At 39.0% G+C, this 20,225-nt stretch overlaps 1 protein-coding gene across 1 annotated transcript; it reads left to right on the top strand.

Moving 5' to 3' along the window:
* Window positions 1-396: 396 nt before the first annotated feature.
* Window positions 397-19,971, top strand: LOC121393659 (sulfotransferase 6B1-like). The gene is made up of 7 exons (XM_041562736.1): window positions 397-616; window positions 9,346-9,455; window positions 11,619-11,708; window positions 12,335-12,461; window positions 13,999-14,093; window positions 15,764-15,920; window positions 17,786-19,971. Exons 1-7 carry the CDS (start codon window positions 397-399, stop codon window positions 17,914-17,916), a joined length of 930 nt encoding a protein of 309 aa, XP_041418670.1. The 3' UTR covers window positions 17,917-19,971.
* Window positions 19,972-20,225: the final 254 nt, after the last annotated feature.

The raw sequence follows: 20,225 nt of genomic DNA, 5'->3' as shown, positions 1-20,225 counted from the left end.
TATTTTAAATTTTAATTTGTGTTGGTGTTATTTTTTCGTTGTGTACTAATGAATTTTTGAAAAAAAAATTTGATGTTACTGGTCCTTTAACAAAACAGTCACAACAAATGGCGAATAGTACAGGTTGTATAATGAAGCAACACGAGATTGCTTCTGCCATGCCCACTATGCTACTTATCAATTTCAGCCAGGGAAAGCAATAGATGGTGCTTGGTGCTGGGGTTGTCAGCAGGCTATTGTTTTCCTATAAGGTTTAGAATACACACAAGGAACAAATCTGTGAATGGTGCAGTAGGACCTTGCCCTTATGTAATATGAGCTTTACAGATAAATACACCCTCCTCCTGCATTTACTAAAGAAGCAGCTGTGACTTTCCCATTTTCCATTAAAGAAAGATGTCTGGTATGGAGGAAAGCACATCAAGCCAGGAAAAATTCCTGGGTGAAATGGAAAAAGTCCAAGGCAAAGCTAAGGGAGAAATTCCAGAAGATTTGGTTTTGATTTATAAGGGCATTCTTTATCCCAGCTTTATGTGCAGTGAGGAGACCTTTCATGCACTGGAATGCTTTGAAGCCAGAGAAGATGATTTGTTGGTTGTAACATATCCAAAATGTGGTAAGTGTGTAAAGGGACAATAAGTCATTGCATAAATATAAACCTAAATAAAAAGAAATACATTAAATAAATGGAGAAAGTTTTTTTTTTTTACAGTTTAGAGCTCCTTTAAGAATGCAAATGCAAGCACAAGGCTCAAATCATATGCTAAATTGGGCAAATTACAACACAATATGCAAAGGTACTTGCATCCATCCCTGCAACTTACGCCTAGAGCCAATCTTCTGGTCAGCCTGGTTTAATAAACTGCTTGCTTGATTCAAAGAACAGCGCCCATAAACACAACAAAATCCTGCCTTTAACTGCCTTGAGAGGTTATAACTTGCAGGGCTTCTTTCCATATTTTACCTATATATAAAAGGGTATGTTTCCCCCCAAAAAATATTCTGTATCTATGTCTGAATATACATATATGCTGACTTCAGAGTGTTTGCTTTTTGTCTATTTTATACAGTATATCTTTCCCTTTTCTTAAAGGAATTCTGTCATGGTTTTATGATGTAGTTTTTATTTCTAAATTACTCTGCAAATAATTAACTCTACAATATAAAATCTCATTCCTGAACCAGCAAGTGTATTTTTTTATTTGTAATATTGGTGTGTAGGCAGCCATCTCAGGTCATTTTGCCTGGACATGTGCTTTCAGAAAGAGTCAGCACTTTAGGATGGAACTGCTTTCTGGCAGGCTGTTGTTTCTCCTACTCAATGTAACTGACTGTGTCGCAGGGGGACCTGGATTTTTCTATTGAGTGCTGTTCTTAGATCTACCAGGCAGCTGTTATCTTGTGTTAGGGAGCTGCTATCTGCTTACCTTCCCATTGTTCTGTTGTTAGGATGCTGGGTGGGTAAGGGAGGGGTGATATCACTCCAACTTGCAGTAAAGACTGACTGAAGTTTATCAGAGCACAAGTCACATGACCTGGGGCAGCTGGGAAACTGACAACATGCCTAGCCCCATGTCAGATTTCAAGATTAAATATAAAAAAATCAGTTTGCTCTTTTGAGAAACTAATTTCAGTGCAGAATTCTGCTGGAGCAGCACTATTAACTGATGCATTTTGAAAAAATATTTTTTTCCCATGACAGTATCCCTTTAATGCCATCAATTTATTTGTACAAATACACAAGATTCTCTGCACTCAACCCATTATCAATATATTAAGGACATTGATACATTTTGTGCCTTAAGCTATTAAAAATGCCTTACCCTTGAAACTAAACAGGGATTGTTTGTCCATATATTGCAATATATTTAAGCTGGCCAACTAAGTCAAAGTCATCCCCGGTGTGGCCAGTCCTACACTCAACTTTCATCTGATTCATTAAGAATTTGATTGCTTAATTATACATTTTACAAAGGGACTAGGTTTTACTTGCAACTTACTTGCTGCTTTCAAAGTAAAACTCCCAAACTTGGCTGCCCTATTATTGGCCACCAGTGGAATCACCTGACTTTAGCTGAAAAGGGTGGGAGCTACAAAATGGAACTGGCCACTGCTCCTGTATAAGGCTGTTAATTTTGTGGTCACAGCCTCATGTGTGGTGAGCACAACTTTCCCCTTGTTTGTTACAAGATATTTGTATATTGGCTTTAAGCTGCCAATAGCATTTGTGCAGAAAATGCAGTCACAGCACAGGGCCCCTATGCTGTATTGATGTTGGGCCCCTTTGCCTTTACTAAAAACATATCAATGACCCCCGCCCGACCTACAGGGCTCTTATGCAGCTGCAAAAGCACTGCAAATGGGATGTTTGCCCTGTATGTAAGAGAAGAATTTGTTCTACAAATTAGAACACACTTGTGGATACATTTATCATGCTGTGTAAAACAGAGTAATGTTGATGTTGCTCATCAACCAATCAGATCTCTGCTTTTGTTTTCTAAAGGTGGCCATAGACACACAGATCCTATCGTACGAATCGAGGATTCGTACGATTTTCTGATCGTGTGTGGTGTGTGCCGACATCCTTGTCCGGCGGAGATCTGTCGTTTGGTTGATCGGTCAGGTTTGATTTTGACCCGACCGATCCCGCCGGAGCCCATGGCACATCGTAATCGGATCATTCGGCCATACGGCCGAACAATCAGATTTCCACCAATATAGCCATGCCTGTTAATGGCATATCGGGGAAAGATCCACTTGTTTGGCGATGTTACCAAACGAGCGGATCTTTGCGTCTATGGCCACCTTTACTGTTAATATCTAATTGCTGATTGGTTGCTCTGGGCAACATCACCAGTAATGCTTCCCTCCACTATTTACACAGCATGACAAATAGGCCTTGATGTGCAAATTAACATGTATATTGGCTAAAAAGCAGTGTCCTTGGATTGTTAGTTTATTTATTCAAAATGCAGATACAAGTCTTCTATTTTCAACACCCCAAATTCACATCTGTTATAGTTTTACATTTGAGGACTTAAGACTCTGCATGACATTTTCCCTTCTCCCACTTAAAATTATCTACACAAATCATAAATATGATCAGAGAGTTATACTGCTATGTTCTATTAAAATGACAATATTACATTTGATATGCAAATACATCTAAATACATCTATGTACATATTTTTGAATCGATACCACAGCTCCCCTTCAAAGTCACAGTCAATACTTTTCATATTGCCGAATACCATGTTGTAGTAGTAAAAACGTGATTGTTTCTTGAATCACAGACAAAAACATTTGTTCCTTGGACTTTAAACATGTAATTGTATCTGGTACCAAGCCCTTTTGTATTTTATATGGCATTCAGTTAACCAGCAACCAGATTTAAGAGCTAGATTAGATTAGATTATGTAGTTAATGTGGTTGAAACAAATCTATCACGTTCAAACAGTCAAATGGACCCCCGGTGCATATATAAATAGAAAATAACCCCAACCTTGATAGCCTTTCCTCATAGTTTAATTGTTCAAGTCCTTTTAGGGTAAGGCCACTGGGCTTTTTCGGCAGATTTGGTTGCCTGGCGACTAATCGCCTAGTCTTTGCGGAGACCAATTTCCCATTTGGGGAGATTGGTCGCCGCAAAGACGAGGCGATTAGTCACCAAGCGACCGAATGTCCCCAAAACGCCCAGTGTGGCCTTACCCTTACCAGTTTAGTTGCATGTTTCTCCACACTTTCCACCTCATTAATATTACTAGAACCCAAACCTGCACTGTGCAATCAAGGCAAGGACTTATATAGAGTTATGGCGTTTCTATGCTAAAGTATAGTACTTTATTTGCTTTAAAAGCCACATAATGCCACTGCATGGAATAGGCAACTTGTTATCTACAAAAACCCCTAGATAAACGTGAGTTATACACTAAATGGCAGTGTGTTGAGAACAATTAAGGAAACCCCCAACACACTGCCATTTAGTGTATAACTCACGTTTATTTTTTTGTGCAAGATAGTAATTTATTTCCTTTAGTAGTGACAAAGTGATTGTGCCTAGAGCAACATAGTTGGTCATCCACAAAAATATCAAAATACTTAAGAATGCCCCTAACAGACTACTATTAAGTGTACAAATCACATTTATGTTATTTCTACCAAAAAGCATAACATTGCATTGCTTATCATGGAACTACATTTCCCAGTTTGCTACCCAGTTCTATAATCTACTCAAATCTATTCGCAAATTGGCAACAGTCTGCATGGAACTTAGTTTTGCACAATTTAGTATCATCATCAAAAATAGAGACAGTAAAGACAAGGGACCTGTTATCCAGAATGCTTGGGACCTGGGTTTTCTGGATAAGGTATCTCTCCGTAATTTGGATTTCCATAACTTATCTCTAAAAAATAATTTAAAAGTTAATTAAACACAATAAGATTGTTTTGCCTGCAATAAGGATTAATTATATCTTAGTTGGGATCAAGTAAGTACTGTTTTAATATTACAGAGAAAGGGGAAATCATTTATACAAATTTGAATTAATGTATTAAAATGGAGTCTATGGGAAAAAGGCTTCCTGTAATTTGGAGCTTTTTGCATAACGGTTTCCGGATAATTATTATTATTGCTACTTGTCAAAAATACAGTAAATCTCCAAATAAATTATTGGTTTGCTTTACTTAAGATCTGATCTAGGCAAAATGTTCAACGTAAAATATATTTTAAGTATAAACAAAAGTACAATGGAGCATCAAATACGTGTACCTATATTTTTCACATGTATGTATGTATAATTTTATTTCTGTAACGCTACTGGGATTTGCTGCATTGTAATTTTGTTTTTGTTTTTTAACCTTTTATTGAAAATATAAAGGTACAGATCATACATGTTATTTCACAAGTGTTGTGTAAAATTATGATAAATAAACTGTAGAATATTACAAATTAAACTTGTAGCCCATGTCTTATCACCATAAATGTATACAATTTTTAAAATTATTTGTTATCTCTAAAATTTCCAGTTTAAATTCACACTTCAATATATATATATAACGAAATTGCAGACGATACCCGCACTCCTTCACATCTCGTTTTGCCAGGTGCTTGGTCAAAAATAGGTATATAGAATTGTAGAAAGAACCAGCAATCCGTTTTCCAAAGAATTCGATAATTTATTTAAATCTCACAGTGTCTCCAACGTTTCGGCCCTTGATAAAGGCCCCAAAGTGGGCCGAAACGTTGGAGACACTGTGAGATTTAAATAAATTATCGAATTCTTTGGAAAACGGAGTGCTGGTCCTTTCTACAATTCTATATATATATATACTGTATATATATATATATATATACTGTATATATATATATATATATATATATATATATATATATATATATATATATATATATATATATATATATATATAATATAATTAAATCAAAAAAATGCAGCTCAATCCCTTTTTATTGAGTGCACGTGGGTACGGCTTGATATACAAATTAATAGAAATTTACCCCAGCACTCCAACATATAGCCCCCTGGGAAACCTATTTTTGCACAACTGAACTGTAACTAACACAAAAAGAGACACTTTTAGTTACAAAGTTTGTACAAAGCATGCATAAGCTGACGCGCCCCGTCAAGGCAGTGTCCGTGCGTCAGTCCTATCCTAAGTGAAAAAAGTATTATCTTTGGGGGGAGAAAGATCATACCTGCTTTTCTCTTTGTCTAGCATGATCTCTTCCAAAGACACCATTAAGCGGGGGTTGGGAGAGCAAGCATCAAGGAGAGCGCCACCTCCCCATATATAATATAATTAAATCAAAAAAATGCAGCTCAATCCCCTTTTATTGAGTGCACGTGGGTACGGCTTGATATACAAATTAATAGAAATTTCTATTAATTTGTATATCAAGCCGTACCCACGTGCACTCAATAAAAAGGGATTGAGCTGCATTTTTTTGATTTAATTATATTATATATGGGGAGGTGGCGCTCTCCTTGATGCTTGCTCTCCCAACCCCCGCTTAATGGTGTCTTTGGAAGAGATCATGCTAGACAAAGAGAAAAGCAGGTATGATCTTTCTCCCCCCAAAGATAATACTTTTTTCACTTAGGATAGGACTGACGCACGGACACTGCCTTGACGGGGCGCGTCAGCTTATGCATGCTTTGTACAAACTTTGTAACTAAAAGTGTCTCTTCTTGTGTTAGTTACAGTTCAGTTGTGCAAAAATAGGTTTCCCAGGGGGCTATATGTTGGAGTGCTGGGGTAAATTTCTATTAATTTGTATATATATATATATATATATATATATATATATATATATATATATATATATATATATATATATATATATAAACAGTTTTAGGGAGCACACACCATAAACCAGGGTAACAACCTGGATGCTAATCCGTAGAGAATAATATAAAGAAGCAATGTGACAGCACTCCAAGGATTTATAACATGAAGATCAGTCAGGCAAACAAAAGGTTTATTATATCCGACGTTTCAGTTCCAGTGCGGAACTTTCATCAGGGAAGAACCGGAGGTGTGTACAGTGGGGCGTTTAAAACGTCCATTTGGCGCCAATAGCCGTTGCTTGGCAACCAGTAAACAATGTGAACATCATGCAAAGGTATACATAATCAGAATACATGGCAGACATTACATGCGTATCTGACATAGTGTGCAAGGAGTCGCAGACCTATTCACAAACACCTCTCTCTGTATAGCTCGCAGTCAGCAAGTACATAGATACAGTACTATCATTGCAAAAGGAGTATAAGTTTCTATGTATATTATATCATTAATAATAATATCAATATACCTCAACCCACTTACTAGGGTTTCTGGTTCTTTTGAGCAAGCAGACAATGAATCCACACCAATGAGCGTATAGTAAAGTGATGTATTGTAAAATAAATCAATTGATTGTTCTACATAAATGATTACACTTAGACTAAACAAAAATTACAATATTTACAGTTACACATTACACAAGTCTACATAGTTGTTACCAAAAAGGCAGGGGAATAGAGTTCAGCTTCATCTCTGCCTTCCCCTCTGGTCTTCATTCCTCACATGTCTTGTCCAAGGCTCCTCTGGCTTCTCCAGCTCTCTAGCTGCCTCCTCTCAGCTGCCCAGCTCCCTCTCTCCTGCCCAGCCCCTTCACATGTCTGCTTGTGTTCTTTTATCCTGGGTTCTCACCTGCCCCCACAGAAACCTTCCCAACTGCCAAGATGCTGTGATAAACCCCCAACTTGCCTACATCCTGTTGAGCAAGTTTTCTCGCATACACAATCAGTTTTATGGTCCCCACAGCAGACATAGACCTTAGTAGTCACAGGAAAACCTTTGTTATGATCAGGGCTTCATGTAAGTTCCCTGAACAACAGCTTTCATATTAAATAACAAAATCAAGATGGCAATTTCTTACAGGAGGGCGTGATTACCCTTAGTGGGTACTGGAAGACAGGTGGCACTAGTAGTGCCCGGGTGTATAAGGAATCATCGGTCTGGAGAACAGATAAAAGCAATTAAAACCAAAAATAAGCAAAATACTGTCACTTATTAGGTCCAGCAAGCAAGCTGTTGGTATATGAGCAGCAAAAAATTAATATATACAAAGACCGATGATTCCTTATACACCCTGGCACTACTAGTGCCCTCTGTCTTCCTGTACTTGCAGCATTTATCTAGTTACCCCTTTACCAGTGGGCCCCCCGTACATGGCTCCGTCCTAGTCTGGGTATGTGGATATGGACAAGAGGTGGTACGCTAATGTAAGGTTAATTATTGGGCCGCCAGTGTTCTGCACTTTTTAAAAGGACTACATGTGGAGATGTGTGCCAGCCGGCGGGCTTCCGCAGACTGACTACTATATCGCAATGTCCCAGACTCACTGTTGCAAAGCGCTATTGGCGCTGCTATGAGGTTTGTGCTTGGTTACCAAGAGGCGGGTCCCAAACGCTATTGCTATCCAGTCCCACTGCTGCCCTTAGCTCTAATGAGCGCTACTCCACCGCTACAGGACCCTGGACGGAGCTTCGGCCACTCCCACTAAGGGTAATCACGCCCTCCTTTTGCAATGATAGTACTGTATTTATGTACTTGCTGACTGCGAGCTATACAGAGAGAGGTGTTTGTGAATAGGTCTGCGACTCCTTGCACACTATGTCAGATACGCAAGTAACGTCTGCCATGTATTCTCATTATGTATACTTTTGCACGATGTTCACATTGTTTACTGGTTGCCAAGCAATGGCTTTTGGCGCCAAATGGACGTTTTAAACGCCCCACTGTACACACCTCCGGTTCTTCCCTGATGAAAGTTCCGCACTGGAACTGAAACGTTGGATATATCATATATACCCGAGTATAAGCCGAGTTTTTCAGCATCCAAAATGTGCTGAAAAAGTCTACCTCGGCTTATACTCGGGTCAGCGGTACCCGACCCGAGTAGCTGAGATTGCAGTCACTTTTAATCATTCCTATACCAACAGTTCACTTGGGGAGAGACTGCAATATCCCACAATGCCCTCTGTTGGTTATATGAAAGAATAACAGTGCGCCCTCTGTTGGTTATATGAAAGAATAACAGTGACTGCAATATCACACAGCACCCTCTGTTGGTTATATGAAAGAATAACAGTCACTGCAATATCACACAGCGCCATCTGTTGGTTATATGAAAGAATAACAGTGCGCCCTCTGTTGGTTATATGAAAGAATAACAGTGACTGCAATATCACACAGCACCCTCTGTTGGTTATATGAAAGAATAACAGTGACTGCAATATCACACAGCGCCATCTGTTGGTGATATGGAAGAATAACAGTAACTGCAATATCACACAGTGCCCTCTGTTGGTTATATGAAAGATTAACAGTGACTGCAATATCACACAGCGCCCTCTATTGGTTATATGAAAGAATAACAGTGACTGCAATATCACACAGCGCCCTCTGTTGGTTATACGAAAGATTAACAGTGATGGAAATATCAAACAGCACCCTCTGCACATGGTAGTGGGACAGTGGGACAATGCACACAGTAATCCGTTTGGCAATTCTCTGTCACCATCAGCTTTGCAAAGAAGTCCGGTTGATCACTGGGGGGGTCGCTTTGGCAGAATGTGCACTGCTGGGAGACAGGGTTGTAGTTGTGTCTAGGCTTATACTCGAGTCAATAAGTTTTCCCAGTTTTCGTAGGTAAAATTAGGTACCTCGGCTTATACTCGGGTCGGCTTATACTCGAGTATATACAGCCTATCCTGGTTATATTTGTTTAGAATATTTGTTTTACAGTGCTGCCTTGTTCATTTATATTTCTTATTTTAGGAACAAATTGGGTATTTCAGATACTGAATGAAATGTTACTTTTCAGCCAAGTTAAAGTGCCTTCTATATACCAAGCTATGCTTGAATTTGGAAAACCTGGAAAAATACAGGTCAGTAAAATATAACCGAGCGTGGTATATATGTTATTAAAATAAAAACAAGTTGGATGTTTGAGCCATGTTTCATACATGGGAAATTGTCTGTGCATTAGCCTGATCCCTTCAAGTAATGACAGTTTTCCTTAGTGTAACCTCTTTATTTTTTAAAAATACATATATAAGCCTTTTCTTTAAAAAACAAAACAAATTGGCTTCTTTGGAATAACTTTATATTTGAAAATGTAAGAATCTGCATGACATTTTCCCTCTCCCCTAAAAATATAATCTGCAGACAGCATAGACAACATACAGTACATGATCAGAGAGTAACACTTCTATGTTCTATTAAATGACAATAAACTCTAAAATGTACTTGTTTAATTGTGCTTATATATGTTAGACACAATTATATTTAATCTCTCTACATAATTGCTTTTTGCAAATTTGGGAGGGGTGTTGTCTTGTATTCCCTCCCTATTAGTCATATTCTAATTGTAAGGGGCCCGAAGGCTCAGAGAGAGGTAGCGGACCAAGGAGGAAGCACAGTCTCACCAGATCGAGGTATCCAAGGGGTTAAGAAAAAGCGAAGTCAGGTCCAGGCAATAAGGTTGGTACAGGCGGCAAAGGTTCAATACACGGTATAAACAGGCAAGGTCAAGATCAGGATCAGATAACAGAAGAATATAGCGCACCCAGGAACTCACTAAGTGGAACCTATTGTGGGGCAAAGTCTGGAGTGCTCTGGCGCCTTAAAGGAAAACTATACCCCCAAAATGAATACTTAAGCAACAGATAGTTTATATCAAATTGAATGACATATTAAAGAATCTTACCAAACTGGAATATATATTTACATAAATATTGCCCTTTTACATCTCTTGCCTTGAGCCACCATTTCGTGACTCTATCTGTGCTGCCTCAGAGATCACCTGACCAGAAATACTACAACACTAACTGTAACAGGAAGAAGTGAGGAAGCAAAAGGCAGAACTCTGTCTGTTAATTGGCTCATGTGACCTTACATGTGCTTTGTATGTGTAAACAGTGAATCTTACGATCTCAGGGGGTGGCCCTTATTTTTTAAAATGGCAATTTTCTATTTATGATTACCCAATGGCACATACTACTAAAAAATTATATTATTATGATAATGGTTCATTTACATGAAGCAGGGTTTTACACATGAGCTGTTTTACTCAGTATCTTTTAATAGAGACCTACATTGTTTGGGGGGTATAGTTTTCCTTTAAATAGCCCTTCATTGGCACCAAAAACGTACGTGGTGACGTCATCACGCTGGTGTGTTTGCGATAGGGTGTTTGCGCTGACATCCAATCTGGCGCTGGCGTCTTTGTGCTGGCATCTTCGCGCTGGCATCCAATCCGGCACCCAGGACGATCCGCATGGAAGGAAGAGGTGCCGCCATCTTGGGACGGAATGCAGCCATGCTGGTAAGCCTTCCTTACACTAAAGCTGTGCTGTCCAACTTCTTTGGTACAGATGGCCAGAGTTTTTTCTGGCCTACATAAAGGAGGGCCGATAATGCAAGTCAGTGTTGACCACTGACTGTTTTTAAAACACACCCACTTTAAACCACACTCATGTTACCACCAGAACATTTAAGATCATGTCTTCATTAATTGTGATATCTAAACTGGTTAGAGGGATTGAAGAATTAAATTATGAGGGTAGACTGTCAATGTTGGGGTTGTTTTCTCTGGAAAAAAGGTGCTTGCGAGGGGACATGATTAGACTGTATAAGTACATTAGAGGACATTATAGACAAATATCAGGGGACCTTTTTACCCATAAAGAGGATCACCATACCAGAGGCCACCCCTTTAGACTTTAAGAAAATAACTTTCATTTGAAGCAACATAGGTAGGACAGTGAGGTTGTGGAATGCACTGCCGGGTGATGTTGTGATGGCTGATTCTGGTAATGCCTTTAAGAATGGCTTGGATGATTTCTTGGACAGACATAATATCAAAGGCTATTGTGATAATGAACTTTATAGTTAGTATAGATATGGGTATATATAATTTATGTGAAAGTATGGAGGGGTGCGTGTATGGATGCTGGGTTTTTATTTGGAGGGGTTGAACTTGATGGACTTTGTCTTTTTTCAACCCGATTTAACTATGGAACTATGTAACATTATTGATTTATTTTCAGAGTCTTAAAGAAGCTTCTTCACCAAGAGTGTTTGCAACACATTTGCATTACAGGGATATCCCTAAGTCGTTTTTTGAAAAGAAAGTAAAGGTAATTCTGGTTCTTTAATCACTTGTTCATTTTATTATCTGATAATTACGTTTGAAATTTTCATTTCATTTCAAGAGGGGATCTAGAAGTTCTTTAACTTGCGCAAGACATAATACAACAGACCATGTGCATGTAAATCATGATATATTCACAAAGCAAAGATGCTTACAGTAGATCCACTTAGTGTTGTCAAATGAGCCAATATTTGTCTAGTTTTGGCCACCCTGTTATTCAGGGATCCCCAACCTTTTGAACCCGTGAGCAACATTCAGAAGTAAAAGGAGTTGGGAGGCAACACTAGCATGAAAAATTTTGATTGGCCATTTGGTAGCCCTTATGTGGATTTTCAACCTACATTGAAGCTCTGTTTGACAGTGCACTTGGTTTTTATGCAACTGTACCCTGGAATTCAAAAATAAGCAGCTGATTTGAGGCCACTGGGAGCAACATCCAATGGGTTGGTGAGCAACATGTTGCTCACGAGATACTGGTTGGGGATCACTGCTGTTACTGTATATTACTATATTATATTATTAGGGTGATGAAACAGTACGTATGCTGAAATGTGTAACTTACACCTCAATTAAGAAGAACATCCACTATCATTTATGCTTCTCTTTCAAAAGACCTTGTTGATTCTTCGTAATCCCAAAGACACAGCGGTCTCTTACTTCCACTTCAGTAATAATAATCCAGTACTTTCCAGCTATGGATCATGGGATTTGTTTTTCAATGATTACATAAATGGAAAAGGTAGGCTTTTTATATGTAAAAATGTTTAATTTTGTCATCTTCATTAAGAAATTGTTTGAAATGTCATAGAAGCAAGTCTGTAAAAAACACAATAGGGGTCATTTACGGTAGGTACTGTATGCACCATAGTCACTATTTTGGGATTTGGCTGAATCCAAAATCCTTAAAAAAGATTCATCTGATTCCTGAACTGAATTCAAATCTTAATCTGCATATGCAAATTAGCACCAGGAAGGGTTAAAGAGAACCACCTGCTGCTTTGTATGAAAACAAGTCATTTGATTTTAATTAGAATTTGGGTTGGTCAATCACTTGGACTCTAAATCTGAATCGTGTTAAAAAATACTGAATCTTGAACCAAATCCTGGATTCAGTGCTACTTTACGACCTCCTAGGCAGTCTGCAAAGTGCAAAAAATGGGCACAACCTACATTTAGGTAATATCAAGTTACACCACCACTGTGTTCTTGCTTTTTTGCCAGGCAGAATCATAAATTACCTTTAAAATGCTCATATACAGCACAAATGTAGTAGCTGCTTCTTGAAACTGGAAAAAAAAATTAGATTTTCATTATACACACCCTATGTATTTTTAGTTTTAGTTACATATATCTACTATTTTCCTGGTGACATTGTCCTTACTGCTGAGAGAGGTGTACCAAAATGTAACAGACCTAGAAGTAATAAAAAAGTATTGATTTCATTCTCAATGTAATAACTCTTATTATGGTATACATCACTTGTATATTTCTTACAGTTCCTGCATGCACTACTCTAGGTAAATTAGCTACCTGCAGTGCTTTTATTTTCAAAACAGTGACAAAAACCTAATCGGCAGTTCAGGCATCCTTATTCCAACACCTTGCCAATTATACTGATATATAAGCACCTATACGGGCACACCTGTGACCCTGTTACTCATGCTGATACATCAGTAATTATATAGTTATAACACTGACCTTCAGCACTTATACAAGGGCTCCTAACCTTACTACTAACACAGACATATAAGTCATCCCCAGCCCCATTTTCACCAGCAAATAAGTGGCATACAGCAGGGAGAAAGTACTTTGCAAAGAGGATTGTACACAAAACCGGTAAACGGCAAAAATTCACCAGAAATGCATCGCGGTATGTGGGCAACAAAATTTTTTTGACACACAACTACATTTTTTTGATACAACAATTTTTATCACCCATTGGAGTCTATGGCCGTCATTTTCGCAGCGAAACTTGGTGAAAGATTTCACCTATCACTAGTAGTGGCACATGGACCAATTGCTAGTTTGTCAAGAAAACCTATTGAAAATGTGGTAGTGAGTCTGATGTCCTCCAATTATGACAAAACTCTGTAGAGAGGAAAATGCAAGTGTTTTGTTGCTTTAGGACAACAGGGAACTCTTGGTTTGAAGATAAATATGAAGAAACATGATTTTCATAGTATAATACTGTATTTTCACTTACATTTAGAAAAAGGTAACCTTCCTTAATATTTTATGATTCATGTGCCCTAAATTTTGTTTTCATTTGATTTTAGTATGCTATGGGTCATTTTTTGATCACAGTTTGGCTTGGGGAAAGCACATTGATGATGAAAGTATTATGGCAATAACATATGAAGACATGAAACTGGTAAGTCGGTTTCTGTGTGGTTTGTGTAGATAGTACCTCTAAGGCTGTGGATGTCAGATTTTTTCAGTTTAAGCCCCTTTAGGAGGTTCAAACGTTGGTCAGGGTCTACCTTAGATCATAACAGATATCATTTAGAGATATAGGAAACCAATGTTGTATCAGTCATTCACGGCACACAGCTTAGTGTAAGCAAGGGTCTCCTTGCACGTTTATTGCGGTAGTGAGCAACGTTTCGGGGTCACGCCCCTTTGTCAAGCCTGAGGCTTGACAAAGGGGCGTGACCCCGAAACGTTGCTCACTACCGCAATAAACGTGCAAGGAGACCCTTGCTTACACTAAGCTGTGTGCCGTGGATACTTTGTACTTCAAACAGATTGTGAGGTTGCCGAACCTCTACCACAGAGCACCAGATATCTAATTGAATTGTGGTGTGCGAGAGCTGGATATATTTTGTGTATCAGTCATTCAGCCATAGTTCCAAGAACTTTTGGTCAAAAAAATACATTTTCACCCTACGTCTAACTGACTCAAAGCTTGGGGTTTCAGGTGTTTTTAAGGAGAAGGAAAGCTTCTCATGCAGTGTATTGCCAATGGATTAGCCATAATAGTGCAAGACAGAATGCTATATTTATTCCGTAGAATGCTTTACCATACCTGAATAAACATATAACCTTTCTCTTTTTAAAGGAGAATTCAAACCCCCACTGTGATAAGTTCCCACTGCCCCCTTCGCTGGCCCTCTCTCTGCCTCCATCCTTCTAAGTGTTAACCCAGAATTGTGTCACTTGTAGTATTACTGACCGCAAATGCAGAGTGAGCACAGTGGAGCTCAAGGATGCCATCTTTCGGCCCTTCGGTAGTATTCAGGTCTTCTTACAGTGCTTCGGCATTTCCGGCGTATGTGCAGTTGTAACAGACTGAAAAACTGCTCCAACTGTGCATGCGCCAATACACCGCTCACTCTACAAGGATTACTAAAGATGGCGCCCCTGAGCTCCACTGCACTCACTTTGCATGTACAGTCAGTAATCTCACAGGGGACACAATTCTGGGGTAACACTTAATAGGGGGAGGCAGGGAGGGGGCTAGTGGGTACTAGTAGGGGTTTTAGTTCTCCTTTAAGATAGCAGCTGCCATATCATGGTGTGATGTAACTTCCCTCTCCTATTGCAAAATATAAGGATATTATAATTGATTATGGAACTCCTCTGTGACTTCATATATCCTTGTACTTAACAACAAGGGGTGCCTAATTTATTATAATACACAAATTCCAATGAGTAATGTGACATAAATCACTAAGCACTGATTATAACTGATGACATCACTAAGCTCCATCTGGAACCATTTAGAAACTACTTTGTCACCGCCTTGGGATCTACCACTTCTCCCTGCCTCTCAAAGGATTATCAGATATACCTATGACCTCTGTGACACATCCTTGATTTATATATTTGGGGAGGGGGAGGTTCCTAATATTGCAACATTGTCTAGGGTCCAAAATTAATAAAAAGTATATGTGTCTGGATTTCTGTTGGCTCAGAAGGACAGTAGAGACAATAAACACTACAATTGTTATGTGAATGCAAAGGTAACGAGGCAGTCTAATTATTTTGGATTCTACAGTACAACTTATGTTTTCTTATTTATATATTGATCTTTCCATGAAGGATTACGCTACGTATCTGAAAAAAATATCTGATTTCTTTGGATTCTCATTGTCAGAGGAACAACTTGTAGTGGTTGAAAATAAAACTACTTTTAAATCTATGAAAGAGAATTCAGAAGGCACGCATGGAAAACTTGGAAATACTTTCTTCAGGAAAGGTGTGTAGTTAGGATAATATAAACAGTAGAACAAAATACCATATACAGCAAAACATGTATATCATTACAAATCATTTTAGGTAGGCACATGAGAACATATTATAATGAGACTTACAGGAACAGTAACGTCAAAAAAAAAGTGTTGCCCTGCACTGGTAAAACTGCTGTTTGCTTCAGAAACACTATTGTTTATATAAATAAGCTGCTGTGTAGCAATGGGGGCAGCCATTCAAAGGAGAAAAGGCCCAGTAAAGCCCTTTTGCCCTAGAGGGACCTGGACCTCCAGTGTTTAAGTCAGGGAGCAGGGACCCCGTGAACGAGGCCAGCTAGAGACAGTATTAGATCTGTTATAGTAGTCTTTAGGAGAGTAAGACAGCGAGGAAAGAGAGAAAGAGCAGCTTTGTGCTCCATCAAGGATTGTAGCATGGAGTAGCTTCCCTAGGCTCCCAGATTGCCTACAGTGAAGGGACACAGTGGATAGGGCGTCAGGCTTAGACTTCTTCTCCCTGACCACTCCACTGGGTGAGATCCGCACCACTTGTAAGGTATATCTGCCTGGAGGTCTGTCTTACTACCTTGACTACATCCGCAGGGGAGTCACATTCTTAGCTGCCTTAACCTGCTGATGTTAATCTGCATACGCCTCATTGCTTGTAAGCAACCCTGTGAATCATTTGTCTGTGACAAATAAACTTACTCTTTTGTTTCACTGCAAGAACCTCCTGCGTCCATTCTTTAAATTTTTATCGCCTGTGGGAGTTGTAGTTATACTATACCACACCTTTATTCTTCCACTTAGCGAAGGCCCTGCCTTAAAGGAAAACTATACCCCCCAAACAATGTAGGTCTCTATAAAAAGATATTGCATAAAACAGCTCATATGTAAAACCCTGCTTCATGTAAATAGACCATTTTCATAATAATATACTTTTCTAGTAATATGTGCCATTGGGTAATCATAAATAGAAAATTGCCATTTTAAAAAATAAGGGCCGCCCCCTGGGTTCATACAATTCACTGTGCACACAAACATACCAAACAAACTATACTTCTTAGGTCCCATGAGCCAATTAACAGACAGAGTTGAGTCTTTTGCTTCAACACTTCTTCCTGTTACAGTTACAGTTGTAGTATTTCTGGTCAGGTGATCTCTGAGGCAGCACACAGACCATCACGAAATAGTGGCTCAAGGCAAGAAATGTAAAAGGTCAACATTTACTTATATATATATTCCAGTTTGGATAGATTTTTTAATATGCCACTAAATGACCCATGCTCTAAGCACTAGCTGGATATTAACCCTGTGTGGCCTGTATAGCCCAAAATAGTGTTACATAGGTTTAGAAGTGTTCCTTACTACCTTATTATCCCACATATGGTAGAAGTCAAAGCAAATACATACAACTTTATGGTTTAACACACTGTTAGATGCAGTCTGGAGTTCATATTTCTGATGTTTGTTATTGTATTTCCTTTTTGTTGTACAGGTCAGTGTAAAGCTGGCCAAAGACATGTTAATGAAATTTTTATATGGTGTGCTGGGCTGACAAACCCAACATCTGTGGATAATGGCCAGTTCGTTGATTGTACATTTGAAAATTTCAGCTGGCATGTCAGCGAGTGCACGGCGCATTGGTAAATGAGCTTCAGCTCCACTTTACTTCCTGCTGTTACAATCATTTAGGCTGTTAGCCTGAATCAATAGAAGGAAAAAAAGGTGGCCACTCATAAGCTAATCCTCCCTTTGGCCTGAGGGATGATTGTTCAGATACCTAGAAGGAATATTGGCCACTGTATGGCCACCTTAACTCTTTGGGATATCATGGTCAAATGATAAACCTTAATACTGTGTTTCTTTTTTCTAGGAGAAATAGGTGACTGGAAAAGCCTTTTTACTGAAGCACAAAGCAAAGCGGTAGATGCAAAGTTCGAACAGCATCTTGCAGGGACTAAGCTGGGAGAGAAATTAAACTATAAAAAATACTGTGAATATTAGAAATTGTTCTTTGGATTGATTCCTTTAGGGAAAATATACAACTAAAAATCTGTTTGCTCTTTTGAGAAAAATATTTTTTCACATGCACATATACACTTACCAGCCTTTTGTGAGGGATAAACAATCAATTCAAGAATGAACTGTGCCTCCTGGTGGTGTAAGTTTGATTTTACAACATTAACAAACTTTTAGTAAAATTTAGAATTTAGACTTTAGGTGGATTATTTATTAAGGATCAAGTTGTGTTTTTCATGAAAATTCGAGTTTTTGAATATTAGAAATTGTTCTTTGGATTCATTCCTTTAGGGAAAATATACAACTAAAAATCTGTTTGCTCTTTTGAAAAAAATATATTTTCACATGCACATATACACTTACCAGCCTTTTGTGAGGGATAAACAATCAATTCAAGGATGAACTGTGCCTCCTGGTGGTGTAAGTTTGATTTTACAACATTAAGAAACTTTTAGTAAAATTTAGACTTTAGGTGGATTATTTATTAAGGATCAAGTTGTGTCAATCTCAATTTTTTAATAGCTCTAATCCGAAATAGCTCAAATCCGAAAAAACCTGTCAAGGTGATGTAAAGTCAATTGCAGAGGTCCCTTGAACCATTTGAAGATGTTAATAGCCTTCACGATGTTCAAGTTTTTTGCCAAAAATGCGATCAATTGAAGTGATTCGAGTTTTTTCCCTCAATCAATTTCGAGTTTTCGGGTTGTTAACCCCAAACTTACTGATTCAAGTTTTTCCCATTCAAGGTTTTTTTCAGTTAGAAACCATTTCAGCTATGAGTTCATTCAATGTGTATAAAACTCTAAAATTCAACCTTTTATAAATAACCCCCTAGCTGTATTTAACATTCTTATCTGTTCATAACAAAATAACTAATTTTAGCCCTCCATTACCTTGTGCATTAAAATTAATAGTACAGTATATAAATGTAGCAACCCATAGGGTTAATTTCCCTATGGTCTGAAACCACATGGTGGAAATCCCCTGCTTGTGCAGCCACAGGGTCTCCTAGGGTCTTGGGAGGGGCTGGAGTCCTGTCCCTGTGTAGCATGGCTGGCAGATACCGGAGGGTGTCACAAGGTGTTGCTGCTGACCACTTTTGAATATATAGGAGAGCCATGTGCTCACAGGAGGATTCCTACTTTCACTTTCATGGAGAGAGAGTGGACAGAACTCATGCAAAGATGTAGGGGGCTAAAAGGAGTTTGATAGCCCTGTGGGCTGATGCAGGGTACTCTAAAGCCTCGTAAGCTCAACCATGCAGGTTTGGAGTTTGATGGACATTTTCTGTGCTCGCGCTATGGAGATTGTTGGGAGCTGTAGTTCTGCAGAGGAGGATATCTGAGTGCTTGCGTTATAGACAGTGCTGGGACCTGTGTTGTAAGGAGCAAAGGGGGTTTATCGTGCTCGCACTATGGACAGTCCTGAGGATAAAACAAATTGTGTGCTCGGCTAGGAGAGCCTGGAGCTTATGAGGACTTCGTCGCTGTGAATGCCTGTTCCAGCTCTGTGTGAGCCTACTCATCTGTGTGAATCCCAAGGGTGAGTTGTACCTGAAGGTAGCAAAAGAAACGGATCCAGCGAGTCTCCTGTTGTGATACAGGCTTTTTGTGTGGCTGCATATACCTTGTCCAATGGGAAAGGTATTTGGGCAGGTAGCGCTACCTGGGGACACTGTTTCTCTTTGGGGAAAAGGGACTGAGATGCTTTGTCTGCGAAAGGAGTAGTGTGGGACTTTGCCTGGCAGGGAGGTGTCAGGACTGGACTTGCACAAGTTCCCTAGGGTAGTGGGTCATGCTATGTAACTGCAATATTGTACTGTGAATATTTACTTCCCTTCAATCTGCACTTTCTTTATTATAAAGTTGATATTGTTATAAAGCAAAGTGTTTGTTGAATGTTTTCCCGAATGGGGCCACCCGCAGGTGTATTCCCAGATCCCATTAGGTGGAGGCACTGCCAGGAGAAGAACTTCCCAGTATCCTTTTACCTTGCAAAGGACCTGAGTTGGTAAGATGGTATAACCTTGGCACGGGGGGGGGGGGGTTGCCAAGAGGATGTAACATATACAAAGGATATACACATAAAAAGTTTGGAATTACCCCAAAAAAAATTTTCACATTATGTTATGCTTTGTGGTCAGTGCGTGATTGTGGCAAATTATATCATGCAGCAGGACAATGACATGAAGCATGCTTTTAACCTATGCAGATGGTATTTGAGAAATAAACAGGAAGCCAGAGTCCTAGTGTTACGGGGTTTACCTCAAACCCACGGGTCTAGTGGGTTGTGGA

This window comes from Xenopus laevis, chromosome 5L (assembly GCF_017654675.1).
Source record: "Xenopus laevis strain J_2021 chromosome 5L, Xenopus_laevis_v10.1, whole genome shotgun sequence".
NCBI lineage: Eukaryota > Metazoa > Chordata > Amphibia > Anura > Pipidae > Xenopus > Xenopus laevis.
Note: the sequence above shows the minus strand (reverse complement) of the source record. Positions and strands in the feature narration are given on the sequence as shown.